The 15,763-nt window shown below is 38.8% G+C and overlaps 1 protein-coding gene across 1 annotated transcript in view; it reads left to right on the top strand.

Moving 5' to 3' along the window:
- The window catches only part of LOC107720492 (serine/threonine-protein kinase Nek1-like), a 28,775-nt gene extending 24,692 nt beyond the window's left edge, over window positions 1-4,083 (top strand). The window contains exon 10 of the mRNA XM_016528209.1: window positions 2,415-4,083. Coding sequence (XP_016383695.1) covers window positions 2,415-3,494 — 1,080 coding nt within the window. The 3' untranslated portion in view covers window positions 3,495-4,083. The remainder of the gene's footprint in view (window positions 1-2,414) is intronic.
- The last annotated feature ends 11,680 nt before the right edge of the window (window positions 4,084-15,763 follow it).

The following is a 15,763-nucleotide window of genomic DNA, read 5'->3' as shown; positions in this document are numbered from 1 at the left end:
GATCAAACTCACCTACCTGTGATTTTCTAATGATCCTGAAGACATTGATTAGCATGCACAGATGTGTTTGATTAGGGTTAGAGCTAAACTCTGCAGGAAAGTGGATCTCGTGGGCCAGATTTGTGGAACCCTGTATAATTATCTTTATAATCTATAAACTCAGAGCTCAGTGCTTTTTCATGGTACACAGCAAAAACCCTAGTCTTAAATAATCACTCTCATGCCTAATTTCACAGACAACAGTTAAAATGAATAAAAAGTTTTCCTTTTGTTGTTGTTGAAAACAGTGTTGTGTAAATGGGTTTTGAGTTGTGTTTTGTACATAGGAGTAATTTGCGGTTGGGACGGGTGGGACATGTCCCCACCACTTTTTGAAAGCCGCTGAAAAAATATTTGACCATAAAATAAGTGAATTTGTCAACGTTCCATACAAGTTAACTTATACATAAGGCATATTTCCTGCTTCTAGGTGCCTTTTGAGTGCATCTAGTAAAGGGAATCGCGCAATGTATATGGTTGCCATGACTATCATGACTATTTCATGCACTGGTTACTTATATGTCGTAAAAGCGCTTGAATATTATATTTCTGCAATAAGTTTAATAATTTGTAGATAATATTTTTTATTTTATAATTTGTTTTTCTATGTAATATTTAAAGATGATGTAACCCCCTCAGGATAGCGGTTTTCTAGGAACGATGTTGCCTACCTCTGGTCTAGTTAATTACCTTTGTTTAACTTTTCTACCTTTTCTACGTATATATAGTCCTGTACAGTGGCGTCATGCACTTATTATTTTTGAGGGGGAGGTGGTGGGGGTGGTGGGGGGGATTGGGGGCTCTTCATGTTTGTCATGTGAAACACAACATCCACGATAGCACTGTATAACTGGGTTATGTTTTGAGGCTAACGTTTTATTAAATTTTTCCTTTTTATTAGAAATTTTCCCAAACGTGTTAACTATATCATGAAATATCTTGATTCTCAAATATGTGTAAGTAAATGCATTTTGCACCTTTATAGATCATGTTAGGTGATCTATAATGGCGATGGGCAAAGTAACCTAATGTTAGTGAAATCTATTAACTATGCATAAAACCCATCTTTTTACTTAAGTACCAGATATGGGTGTCATGCCATAACATATTTTTAATATGACTGACTTTGTATTTAACGTAAATTTAATAAAAACATTGTAAGTCACTAATTATAACACTTTCATTGTACAGAAATACAGCAAATAACATTTAGCATACATTATCATTAACATTGTCACTGACTTTAGTCTAGCTAGAGTTGAAGCACTCTCATAGTCCTGTACAGTGGCGTCATGCACTTATTATTTTTGAGGGGGCACAAGTGAAGGTGGTGGGGGGGATTGGGGGCTCTTCATGTTTGTCATGTGAAACACAACATCCACGATAGCACTGTATAACTGGGTTATGTTTTGAGGCTAACGTTTTATTAAATTTTTCCTTTTTATTAGAAATTTTCCCAAACGTGTTAACTATATCATGAAATATCTTGATTCTCAAATATGTGTAAGTAAATGCATTTTGCACCTTTATAGATCATGTTAGGTGATCTATAATGGCGATGGGCAAAGTAACCTAATGTTAGTGAAATCTATTAACTATGCATAAAACCCATCTTTTTACTTAAGTACCAGATATGGGTGTCATGCCATAACATATTTTTAATATGACTGACTTTGTATTTAACGTAAATTTAATAAAAACATTGTAAGTCACTAATTATAACACTTTCATTGTACAGAAATACAGCAAATAACATTTAGCATACATTATCATTAACATTGTCACTGACTTTAGTCTAGCTAGAGTTGAAGCACTCTCAAAAACTCCCATTATAATCACTGAAGCTGTTTACACTGTGAAATGACTATCTTACTTACATTCCTACGCACATCTGCACTTTGTTGTTTGTGATGAGAGAATTCGTCAGAGAGCAGAATTCAGTCAGCGAGCGCAAAACACAGGCGTTTCAGCGATGACTCATCAGAACGCCTCTGATTGGCCATTGCATTCATAAGTTCAACAGAATCGTGTGTGAAACGCGTCTGGCTCAGTGCCAGCCAAAGCACAGATGCACAATTGAATTTAGCAGTTGGTGATGTGCCGCACAGAATCAAATATAACAAATATCATTTGCCTATTTTTTTGTCTTTTGGAAGCTGCATTCAAAATACACTTGGCTCAAAAATCTGAATGGGCATGACGCCTCTGGTCCTGTGTTTGTTCCTTTCTTTGTCAGATCTTGTTATTGTTACAGTGATTGTTCTGTGTATCATGTACCCCTGTTTGCAATTATATCCAGCTCTTTTCTCTTCTTTCTTTTACTTTCTGACACTAACCAGATTCTTATTTTATTTTTTTTATTCTTTCCTCCACAGGCAGATGTCATGCAGCGTCACATAATTCATGCAGTCAGCATGACAGGAAACCCCCCTCATATCTCAGAGAAATACTCAGTAGAACTGAGAGAATTAATCAGACAGATGCTCAGCCGTGACCCTAAAGACAGGCCTTCAGCTGAAGAGATTCTAGCAAAACCATTCCTGGAAGATGCAGAGAACAGAAACAGCAGAACTCCACAGGCATTGCTACAGAGTTTCATTAAGTCTATCAACACCTTTGATAAGGCCTACAACAAGCACTATAAAGACCTTGAGGCCTTAGTTAGTGAGTGGGGAAGAATAACAGATTCGATGGAGTCTGCACATTACAGCGCCACAGCCGGCAGTCTGTCAGGTTCAGTGATTGGAGCAGCTGGAGGAATCACTGCATTAGTTGGTTTAATTTTGGCACCGTTCACTCTTGGTGCATCTCTGGTTGTTACTGGTGTCGGTGTTGGAGTTGGAGTTGCAGGTGGAGTAACAGGTGCTGCCTCCACCATTACTAATACTGTACAACAAAAATCATTCAGAGAGAGCCTTGAACAAATTCAGCAAAAGTATAAATATGTAAGCGAACCTATTCTCACACCGCTGAATACACTGAGAAAGGTACTGAGAAAAATCACAAAGTTCAGTTTTTTTTTTGGCACCTCAACTTTTGACAATGTACAAATATCATGCAATTTAGACAAAAGAAATATGTTGTGTGCCACACAACTCATGAATTTAGGTCTGTTGGCAAATGTTAGCAGAATTGCTACTCAGACTGCAAGAGTAGGACGAGTAGTAGCAGAAGCAGTCTCAGGTGTGTTAAGTGGACTACTAGTCATACTTGATGTCGCCTTCATAGTGATGGATTCTGTAGACATTCACCAGATGAGACAGGGAAAAGTAGATGATCCAGAAAAGGTCACATCCAGTGTTCTCAAATCCATTGCAGAGATGAGGAGAACACATAATGAGCTTTGCGATGTCCAGAAGGAAATGCAGAAAACAAGAGAGGAACTAAAAGACTATATAGAATTGGCCAAGGATGACAGGGAAATAGACAATGATTTAAATAGCTTAAACATATAGATATGATTTAAGTCCGAGAATCAGGAAACCTCCTATATTGCTCTGAAACCAGAATTCATGTGTGTAGCATGAGGTTGAGTTTTTGTGATTATATCAAGTTAAGTCACCTTTTGTTTATATAGCGCTTTTTACAATAGAAATTTTACAAAACAAAGCAGGTTTACAATGATAACAGGAAAAACTATGCAACAAAGTTAGAAAAAAAAGTGCCATTGTTCAGCTTGAGTCAGTTCAGTGTTGACTCATGTCCATTGTAAAGATCTTCAATTATTAATTTATTTGATTTAATCTATTCAGTAGCTCTGGAGAAAACAGCGATGTCATAGTCCATTCAGTTCAGTTCTCATATAATAGTGTCAATGCAGTCAGATCAATAATATAGTTGAATAGTAGGTGTCCACAACTAAACAAGCCAGAGGCGACAGTGGCAAGGAACTCAAACTCCATTAGGTGACAGAATGGATAGGAAACAAACGATAGATAGATAGATAGATAAAATAACATAACATAACATAACATAACATAACATAAAAATGATATAGCAGATACTATATATCCATTATATACAAGTGTTTTCTATTACATAGAGCTGTAGGTTTGTTTATGAATTAGCTTTTATGGATTACTTAATGGTGTGTGTTTTATAATTGTTTTTAGTGATTTGTGGATAATTAATACACTTTACCAATGTAATAATTTCTGTCTATTGTGTTATGTTCTGTTTTGGTTTGGTTTCGTTTTCACTTTGTTTGCTCTGTTTCTGTTTGCCTTTCTTTATAAATTAGTTCCATTGGTTACTCATTCACTCTGTAGTTTGTTGCTATGGTTAATCATTGATTATCAGATATTGTTCACCTTGTTTTTATATCCCTCAAGGTGGTTGGTTCTCATTAACATCAGTGTTGAGTGTGTATTACTGTTATCTAGGGATGTGCCAAACGAGGCTTCTGAAGCAGAGGCTTTTACAGCAAACTGCATTTGTGCTTCGAAGTAGAGACCTGCGCGGGATGGATTTTTCAAAAGTGTGAAGTAGAAGAGTAGGCAAGCTTTGGGGCAACTATCATGTCATACAACTGCGTCTTTAACAGACCGCTCTGTCGTATAGTTACACGCACCAGGGCTGGCGCCAAGGAGGGGCATTCGCGGGGGGTCTTGACCCCCCAAAACGAGTTACTGTGCACCTCAACCCCCACCCCTTTAAAAATTAATGGCCAAACGGATGTTTATAAAAGTTCACATTGTTGTTGCAGATGAAATATAACGCTGATAGCATTAAATACATGTTTTTTACCAGGTTAAATTTTGATTATTACTAACTCAAGCCCTTTATCTAAAGCTCTCTACTGGTGCGTTCAAGTCATGTTGGGTAGACATGACTTATGTAGAAAAGTTAAATTGCCCTCTTGTTCCGACCAAAGTGACTTGAACACACCTGATGTCGTAATTACAACTTGTCAACTTCCCAGGAGGACTTGAATGCACCATTAACCCATCATTAACACATCCGCCATGTTTGTAGTTTTTTAACACTTTTTATTCATGTTTGTAGTTCTGAACCAAATCCTTCACCAAAGTGCAATGGATTGTGGGCAATATTAGCAATTAGAGTGTGCACGGATCCACACTTCAAAAATCTACGTGAAATAATAGACCATCCGGGGACTTTTGGTATACTCTTTTCAACATGCTATGCTTTGGGACACACTTATTCTAATCTCACTATTTAATCGTTATTTTATATTAGTAGTTCTTGTTGCTTTTGTGCAATAGATGAATAGATGAACAATTTATGTGGTTTTAGATATTTTATGATATTTATGTTTTGTGGGAGTCCTGTGAATCATTTTATTCTCCCGCATCCCTCACACACACGAGACTCGACCCGCCCGCATTCGCCCATCAAGTCTCGTGCCACACCGCACTCTGTTGCATCGGGTCCCGTGGGAATGCAGGTCTCTACTTTGAAGTACAGTGCTCTACTTCAGTGGTTCTCAAACTTTTTACAGCGGCGTACCCCCTGGGGCATTTAACATTCTTCTGCGTACCCCCTCTCTTCCACTTAGACCACAGTCACACCTTTGATTTGCTAAAGCAGCATATTCAGCGGGCATCCTATGCAGTCAGTTTTGACCACAAAAAATGAGGTAAGCTGATTGGATATCATGTATTTGACCATTTACGGGACCCCCATTTTCCTGTTTTTACATTAGAAGCGGCATTTTGCTTGTCAGAAATACATTCGGTTTTAATGTTGCTTTAAGTTGGGGTATTAAATGAATGCCAAAACTCAGAATTTTGTTCGCGTACCCCTCACCATCATCTCACGTACCCCCAAGGGGTACGCGTACCCCAGTTTGAGAACCACTGCTCTACTTCACCATCTGGTGGTCCATAAAAATTCCCACACCAACTGTGTCAATCAGATGTTTTGTTCTTTAGGATGTCATTGTAAGGTTTATTTGTATATTTAATAAGCATATATGTCATTAGCAAGATGATGGCGCATATGTGTGCAGTGATAGAGTTTCCACATTTCACTGTATTTTGCAAAATAAAGACTTCCTGTTCTTCATTTTTACTCGCATCAGACTTTTTGAGGAAGCACTTTTATTATTTTTGGGAACAGTGGTTGAGCCCGCAAGGTATTTTAATTTACATTCAGACAACAGTCATTCACACACAGGCTAATTGTTTTTATTAGTAGTCTTTCAAATTAACAATAATACACTACGTTAAAGCTACATACATATAGGCATGTCCGATATAATTATAACATTGCACTAAATGAATATGGGACAGCACAATCGAAGTGCTTTGTGTTTGAGCCCGGCGTGACGTGTCAGTGAGGTAACAGCTTCATTTAGGCCACATGACAGCCTAATTTCAAGCAATGCTCTGGAACACTATTTCGAAGCACTAGTGTGTCGAAAACTCGAGACGTGTTGATACTGGGAGTCGATCTACCTATCCCTAGTGTTATCTCTTATACGGAGTGTCTCGGCTGAGATGTTAAACGAATCACGATAGAATTGGGGAAGGATTGTATCACTGACAGGGAAACTAACTTTAGAAAAGTATGTTGTTTTCTTTTCATCTTGACTCTGTATAATGCATATTAAAGTATGTTGCGTTCAAGTCATGTCAGATAGTTTGTATTTACGGGTTGAAAGCACATGAACGCCACCATAAAGTCGTTATTATGAGTGTGAAACTCGAAATTTTCTTTAAGCCCAGAGTTTCCGAGTTGGGGGCGTGTCAGTGAAAAACATGGCGGAATCGATGGATGCAACGTCTGTTGTTGACAGTAAATTTTTGTTGTAACTGACAGTTTAGTTGTCCTATAAACTTAAAGGGGTGGTTGACTGGTTTTTTTTATAGGCTTGATTGTGTTTATGGGGTACAGTCTAACATGTGTTAATGCTTCGTTTGTTAAAAATGCAGAGCAGGGCGAGGCCAGGAACAGGATGAGAACGCTGCTTTAGAACATTTTGAAACTTGTGAATCCATTAGAATCGTTAGAAGACAGAATCGCGATTCATATATGAATAGATTTTTACGTGCACCTCTAGTTTTCTCTTCCTCTTCTCTAAAGCAGCGCAGCATGGCCTCGCCCCCTTTGCTGCGTGTTCCCGGAGGCGGGGTTTATGTAAAATTCTGGGTTCTTGACGTAACGGACCTGGGAAGTAACTCGTTGTAGTCCCTTACCAGTCATTTTTGTAGGCATTAAACTGCCAGAATTTTAAAAGACAATATCTCCGTTTGCATTGAACTTTCAGCCAGCGAGAAACACAGATATTGTTTATGATCAAACAGCAACATTACACACTAACTAACGTTTGAAATTGATAGTTTAGATCAACCACCCCTTTAAATTGGTCATGTTCTTGTTATATGCAGCAAGTTAATGAAATACAAAAAAAATAATAATATAATTTTGATCATTTCTGCACCTATAGGTGATAAATAGTTTGATTTGCCATGTTGCATTCATTAACAGCTTCTTTTTTTTTATATCTGTATTTTTATAGCTTTTGTTGATTGTGATGTCTGGAACATGACAGAGAGAGAGAGTGCAAAAGTAAAATATAAATCACACTACTTATAGGTATTATATATGACAAGATTGTAATATAACAATTAATAACAAGTTTGTGTACGATGCAGCTTAAAGTGTCTTCATAAATGATTAAAAAATAATAAAAACGCAAAACACACCTGATGCAAATTCTTTGCTCTTCATTTTCCATAAGAAAATGACACAACCGTGCAATATTTTCTGGTAATTTATTAAAAGAAGGTACACCGCCATCTTGTGCCAACAAAAGTGACTTGAACGCACCTGACGTCGTAATTACGGCTTGTCAACTCGTAAGTACAAACTTCCCAGGAGGAAGAACGCAGCAGTAGTGTTTATAAGCGCAGCACTGCTTTGTTTACAGCGGTTACTAAGGAAATAGTGATGTCCGGTTCGTGAACGAATCGTTCTTTTGAAGTGATTCATTTTAATGAACCGGTCGAACCAGTTCATTAACCAAATCTGACTGAATTGTTCAAAACAGTTCACATCTCAAGTCAGCAAGACCCACAATTTTCTAAAGTTTCTCACTTTCAGACATGTCTGACAGTCCCTACGACTCTAAATAAACCAATATCCCGGAGAATATATCACTCCTGTAACTGAAAGAACCGATGAGCACGAGCAGCTGATATACTGAGCATGTACTATCGAATGAATGGTACTGCTACAGCGGAGTCAACAGTTCTCGAATCACCAGTACACTGAACCGAGAACCGTTTCTTTTGGACATACTGAGAACTGTTTCTTTCGGACACGTTCAACATATTGAGAACTGATGAGCTGGAGATACTGAGCATGTGTGAAGCTACCACTGTCTAGCTGTGCTGATATTAATTTATGAGCGCGAGTGAGGGGGTGAATTTGACGAAATGAAGTTTATTTAATAACAGATAAAACTGGAACTGGACTTCTCATCACTACTATGTAATCAGAGTGTGGCTGTGTTCGAAATGGCATACTAACATACTGCCTACTGCCCAGTATACAGTGTATACTGCCTACTGTTTTTTTTTTTAAGAATAGTGTGTGAAACAGTATACAATAAGGAACAAAATGTTTCAAAGTAGTATGCTACGGTGTTATTGTAACCATCTTGACAAATTTATATCAATGAAAAGGAGGAAAAATATCTACTGAGCTCTCCAAATATGTATAAATGTCTATTTATAATGGTATTTGGAGTCTTGGGTTTGAGGTCTCACACTAAACACATAAAAAAAAATTGTGTTTATGAAATGTGTCTGCACTTGTATACAATTCAGATCTTAATTGTGTCACTAACTGCTTGAATAAGGCACATACACAGTGATCAGTTTTAACCTATATTTATTTAATATATTCACTGCTTGTTTTCTGTTTATTTTCACTTTAACTGCATTGCAATATGCTTGCAAACATATTCACATATTCAAAAAAAATCATAAAATAAAAAAAAAAATGTTCAGTCAATGTACAATGCAGCCCTTAACAATAAAGCTGCCAATCAACAATAGCAATTGAAGAAAGAAAAAATAGTCCAAACATGACCAAAAAAATAACACTAAGAAAAGTCTGACTAAGTCATCTGACAGTTACATAACCCCTTGATAATTTTATTCTTAAATATACACACTACAGTTCAAACCATTTACATTTTTTAGAATTCTTAGATGCATAGAAAGTTCAAAACAAAAGCATTTATTTGAAAAGGAAGTCTTTTGTAACATTATAAATGTCTTTACTGCCACTTTTCCTGCTAAATAAATATATATATATATTATATATATATATATATATATATATATATATATATATATACACCGAGAATTTGTTTGACTCGGTTCAGTAAATATGAGTGTATGAATGCCTAGAGAGTCCTCGCCGGAATGAACGATGAAGACAATTTTCCATGAACAGGCCCTCTGCTTGTGCAATCATTTACATTTACATTTTGTCATTTTGCAGACGCTTTTATCCAAAGCAACTTACAATTGGGGAATACATAATCCATCCGTAGTGAAATCCAGCGTGTCTCTTCCCTCCTGGCGCTAATCCAAAACGACCGCGATGCGAAGAAACAATCTGACCTCATCGAACACACACTGCATTCTCCAATCTCACGAGCTAATGCAATAACACAGTTCAGGCATATATTTAAAGAAAGAATCACAAGGATGGATACAATTTTGCGACAGCCAAGATGCGGCTCGCATCTCTCACCACGAGCTGGCACGCAAGTGACTTCAACAACCATCGACGCACTTCTCTAGTAGTCAATTCTGTTTCACTCACACACACACACACACACAATCATTTCATGACATGGTCTATATGTGTAGTGTAGTGTCGTGCCAATTAAACACAAAAGACATGTATCCCCAAAAACGGAACTTTTTAATCTCAAAGAGCGGCGACAGAATGTTATATAATATAATAACATAGTCCCTCTTGTGGCCATTATGTGAATTGCACTCCAACATCTATTGCAGTCAGGATACCACATTTACTCCCCCCCCCCTAATTTTTAAAGGCAGTGATTATTAAATATACTAAAATACCCATAAGTAACTTTACTATTTGAAAAATAAGAGGGAATTATTTTCCCCATAACAACTGAGATCAAAACACTTTTTTTTTTTTAAAACATAATGCAATAGTTTCTCATAATAATTCTGATAACTTGTTTAAAGCTATGTTCTCAGCTACTGAACATAGTCCTGGAGACGAATAGGGGGGCATCTCTCCCGTGAAGAACGACGCAACCGTGGTACAGCTGGTGTCTCTAACTTGTCAGTAGAGTGTAGCTTGTCCTTAGCTACCACTGTTGTTGCGTCCTGGCTTGGAATGGCTACTTCTGGTACTGTTTCCGTTTCAGTAAAACAGGGAATCTCAGGCAGCCGGGAACTTCCGTCAGAGGGCATTGTTACTTGGATGGAGTCCTGAAATGTTTCCGTATGTCGAATTCGGATTTGATCAACATGGCGCTTCAGGATTTGTCCGCTTCCAACAGCTACTGTATAGGAGACTGGACCCGAGGAATTCACAATGACAGCAGGTATCCACTTGGGGTCGTAACTGTAATTGCGCACTAATACGTCATCTCCAGTCGTGAAAACTCGCAACTTCGCATTTTTGTCATGACTCTCCCGTTGCTTTTGTTGTTTTTGCTGCACTTTGGCTTTAATGTCTGGCAAGAGAAGATCAAAAGTAGATCTCAGCTTCCTTGCCATAAGCATCTCAGCAGGTGACACACCTGTTGTAGCATGTGGGGTGATCCGATAGTTAAACAAGAATCGTGATAACCTAGTTTCCAAGGTGTCCCCCTTCACCTTTCTCAGGCCTTCTTTGAACGTTTGGACAGCTCGCTCTGCTAATCCATTAGAAGAAGGGTGGAATGGTGCAGATCTCACATGACGAATCCCATTGTTTTTCATGAATTTTTCAAATTCTGTGCTTGTGAAGCAGGAGCCATTGTCAGAAACCAAGATCTGAGGAATTCCGAAAATGCTGAAACTTTGACGCAGTTTCTCAGTGGTAGCTTGTGATGTTGATGAGTTCATGGGGTAAATGTCCATCCATTTAGAATGTGCATCTACAATCACCAAAAACATCTTTCCCAAGAAAGGGCCCGCGTAATCTACGTGAATACGGGACCAAGGGGTCTCGGGCCATTCCCAGGGATGCAGTGGCACTACAGGAGGCAGTTTACTGTGCTTTTCATTCTTCACAAAGTTGGGACTCCTTCTCAACTTCCTTATCCATCCCAGGCCACCAAAAATAGGAACGAGCTAATCCTTTCATCTTCGCCATTCCTGTGTGTGATTGGTGCAACAGTTTCAAAAGCATGGCCCGACCCTGACTGGGCACAATTACTCTAGCTCCCCAGAGTACACAACCATCGCGCACACTCAACTCCAATTTTGAGTTCATGGGGTAAATGTCCATCCATTTAGAATGTGCATCTACAATCACCAAAAACATCTTTCTGAAGAAAGGGTCCGCGTAATCTACGTGAATACGGGACCAAGGGGTCTCGGGCCATTCCCAGGGATGCAGTGGCACTACAGGAGGCAGTTTACTGTGCTTTTTATTCTTCACAAAGTTGGGACTCCTTCTCAACTTCCTTATCCATCCCAGGCCACCAAAAATAGGAACGAGCTAATCCTTTCATCTTCGCCATTCCTGTGTGTCATTGGTGCAACAGTTTCAAAAGCATGGCCCGACCCTGACTGGGCACAATTACTCTGGTTCCCCAGAGCACACATCCATCGCGCACACTCAATTCCAGTTACCTTTTATGGTAGGGGTTGAATTGCGGATCCACTTGATTTGGCCATCCCCTCAGCACATAATTGCGAACTTGAGAAAGTAGCACATCTTTGTTTGTCCAGCTTTTGAGTTGCGTGGCACTGATTGGTTCGAACTCCAGCATATCCAACATCAAAACTTGACTTGACTTACTTTGATTTTGTTCTACTTCCGGAAGGGGTAGTCTGCTTAAGGCGTCTGCATTTGCATGGCTGTCTTTGGACTTATACACCATCATGTATTCATAGGCACTCATCAGCAGAGCCCATCTTTGCACTCGAGGGGAACCCATCTGAGGAACGGGTTTCTTTTCTGCAAAAAGGGAAATCAGGGGTTTATGGTCTGTGCAAATAGTAAATTTGCGACCATATAAATACTTGTGGAATTTTTTTACTCCAAAAATGATAGCTAAAGCTTCTTTATCCAACTGAGAATATCGTCGCTCGGCTGGTGTCAACGTACGGGACGCGAAACCTAGGGGTTTCTCAGTGTTATCTTCCATTCGATGTGAAAGCACAGCTCCCACACCATAAGAAGAGGCATCACACGAAATAATTAGGTCTTTTTCTGAAGAATAGTGTACCAACACATCTGTGGACTGTAGAAGTTCCTTTGATTTTTTGAAAGCTTTGGTCTGCGACTCACCCCAGGTCCATTTAGTATCCTTTCTTAACAGCATGTGGAGGGGAGCTAGGATACTCGACACATTGGGTAGGAACTTGTTGTAGTAATTCAACAACCCTAAGTAGGCTTTCAATTCAGTGACATTAGTGGGACACGGAGCTTCCGTCAAGGCTTGCACCTTGTCTTTTAGTGGGTGTAACCCCTGGGCATCAACTAGATGACCTAAATAACGCACTTCTTTTTGAAGGAATTCACATTTGTCCCTTTTTAAGCGCAGCCCAGCATCTTGAAGTCGAGTGAGCACGGCCTCCAGGGTTTGCAAATGCTCTTCATCAGTTACTCCAGTGATCAGTATGTCATCAAGATAGACTGCAACATGAGTTAATCCTTGCAGCAACCCTTCTATGGTTCTTTGAAATATCGCGCCGAAGCCACTCCAAATGGAAGACGATTGTAGGTGAACATGCCCTTGTGGGTGTTGACTGTGAGATACTGCTTGGAATTTTCATCCATTACAATCTGCTGGTAGGCATGACTCATATCCAGCTTTGAAAATTATGAGCCCCCAGACAAGGTTGTGAAGAGGTCTTCCACACGTGGAATGGGATATTGTTCCAAAGGCGATGCCTGGTTTATGGTGAGCTTATAATCTCCGCATAGTCTAATTGAACCATCAGGCTTGAGGATGGGAACGACCGGCGCTGCCCACTCTGAGTACTTCACAGGAGTGATGATGTTTTCGTTCAGCAGTCTGTTAATTTCCGCATCAACCTTAGACCGCATAGCAAAAGGTACAGATCTGGGACGATATAATTGTGGCACCGACCCCGGTTTAACATGTATCGTCGCAGACATCCCCTTAAGAGTTCCTAATTCCTCTTTAAAAACTTCCTCATGACACTGCAGTATTTCTACCAATTTCAGTTTGAGGGTATCCTCATTTTCCTTTATTCTCACATTTCGTATTTCTCTCCAACACAGTGTTATCTGTTCCAGCCAGCTTCTGCCCAGCAAATTAGGTCCTTCTCCCTCAACCACAATGAGAGGAAGCTTTTTTTTCTGTTGGTGATACATGACGTCCACGTAAGCAGCTCCTATCACCTTAATACGCTCACCTGTATAGGTTTCCAGCTTTATCTGTATAGGTTTCAACTCAGGGCTCAGTGGTTCTTTCCATGTGGCTTTGAAGCAGGTTTCGTTCATGACTGTCAGGCCACAACCTGTCTAATTCAAAATTCATATTTTGTCCATTGACATTCAGTTCGACTGTATACGGTTTCACTTTTTGTAACTCTGAACAGTCCATACTGCCAAGCTGGTATGTGAGGCAACCCAAAGTAAAAGAATCCGCAAAGCCATTTTCAGCATCATTTACTTCCACTTTATTTGACTTGTGCCGTGAAGCTGCTTTGGCAGTGTCTCCATTAGAATGATACTTACGATCTTTTGTTCTGGCATTACGGCAAGCTCGAGCAATGTGTCCTATTTTCCCACAATTATGACACTTTTCACTTTTGTATCTGCATGTAGAAACCGTGTGATTTATGCCTTTGCATCGATAACACTGCCCACTGTTCGGACGGTAATCTTTCTTACTGTGCATTGGCGTAGGGGAGCTTTTCACTTTGTGGCACACAGCAGAGGAGGGCTTTTGCAAATCTTGAATATTTTTATTTGCTGCTTCAACAGACAGAGCCATTTTCAATGCATTGTCAAATGTCAAATTTGATTCCGCCAGCAGACGTCTTTGAATTCTGTCGTCATTTATGCCGCATACAATCCGATCTCTCAACATCTGCTCTAGCGTGGCTCCATAATTGCAATTTTGTGCCAATCTTCGCAGCTCTGCAACATATTCGGTTACAGACTCTTCCGGCTTACGAGTGCGCGAGTCAAATTTGTATCTTTGTACAATTTCGCTTGGTTGTGGGGTATAGTGATTCTTTAAGATCAACACAACTTGCTGATATGTTTTGTCTTTTGGTTTTTCAGGACTTAAGAGATTGCGCAACAAGCTGTACGTTGGAGCACCAACAACGCTAATCAGAATGGCTCTCTGTCTGTCCCCATCATCTATTCCATTTGCCTCAAAAAACTGCTCGAGAATCTCACAATATTCCTCCCAGGATTGACTCTTTACATTTCTTGCATTACCTCGACAGCAGAAGAGGAAAAATACTGTGCATGCATAATTATTATGCAAGTTGATATTCTGATTATATTTTTTTCCAAGCACACTTTATCAATTCCAAACAACATAAATCTAAAATAACCACTATTATTCTTGTATTTAATCACTTATAATCTATATATTATTGTTCATGAAGGCTGGAAGTGAAAAACGGCTTATATTCAGGTGTGCATAATTATTAAGCAGGTTATTTTCTACAGATAAAATCTCGAGATATATTCGGTTACAGACTCTTCCGGCTTATGAGTGCGCGAGTCAAATTTGTATCTTTGTACAATTTCGCTTGGTTGTTGGTTATAGTGATTCTTTAAGATCAACACAACTTGCTGATATGTTTTGTCTTTTGGTTTTTCAGGACTTAAGAGATTGCGCAACAAGCTGTACGTTGGAGCACCAACAACGCTAATCAGAATGGCTCTCTGTCTGTCCCCATCATCTATTCCATTTGCCTCAAAAAACTGCTCGAATATCTCACAATATTCCTCCCAGGATTGACTCTTTGCATTTCTTGCATTACCTCGACAGCAGAAGAGGAAAAATACTGTGCATGCATAATTATTATGCAAGTTGATATTCTGATTATATTTTTTTCCAAGCACACTTTATCAATTCCAAACAACATAAATCTAAAATAACCACTATTATTCTTGTATTTAATCACTTATAATCTATATAGCAATTTCTAGTATTGTATTAGTTTTTAATATTTCTCATGGGCATTTAATAATTTTTGCTTTCAGTCTGAGTTAAATCTCTTTTTTGGCTCATTTTATCTGTAAAGGAAAATCTGCTTAAGAATTATGCACACCTTTATGCACACCTTAAGAATTAAGATATTCTTCACTTCCAGCCTTCATGAATAATTATATATCAATTATAAATGATTAAATACAAGATTAATAGTAGTTATTAAGATTGATGTTGTTTGGCATTGGTAAATCAGGTGTGCATAATTATTAAGCAGGTTATCTTCTACAGATAAAATCTCGAGATGGACTAAAAATGAACTCCCAAAACTGCCAGATTCTGGCAGATAAATTCTTCAAACAGTGTTACAAGAGGATGTGGTGCTGGTCCTTTAAGAGTAAT

The sequence above is a fragment of the Sinocyclocheilus rhinocerous genome, unplaced genomic scaffold (assembly GCF_001515625.1).
Source record: "Sinocyclocheilus rhinocerous isolate Xijiao unplaced genomic scaffold, SAMN03320098_v1.1 scaffold691, whole genome shotgun sequence".
NCBI lineage: Eukaryota > Metazoa > Chordata > Actinopteri > Cypriniformes > Cyprinidae > Sinocyclocheilus > Sinocyclocheilus rhinocerous.
Note: the sequence above shows the minus strand (reverse complement) of the source record. Positions and strands in the feature narration are given on the sequence as shown.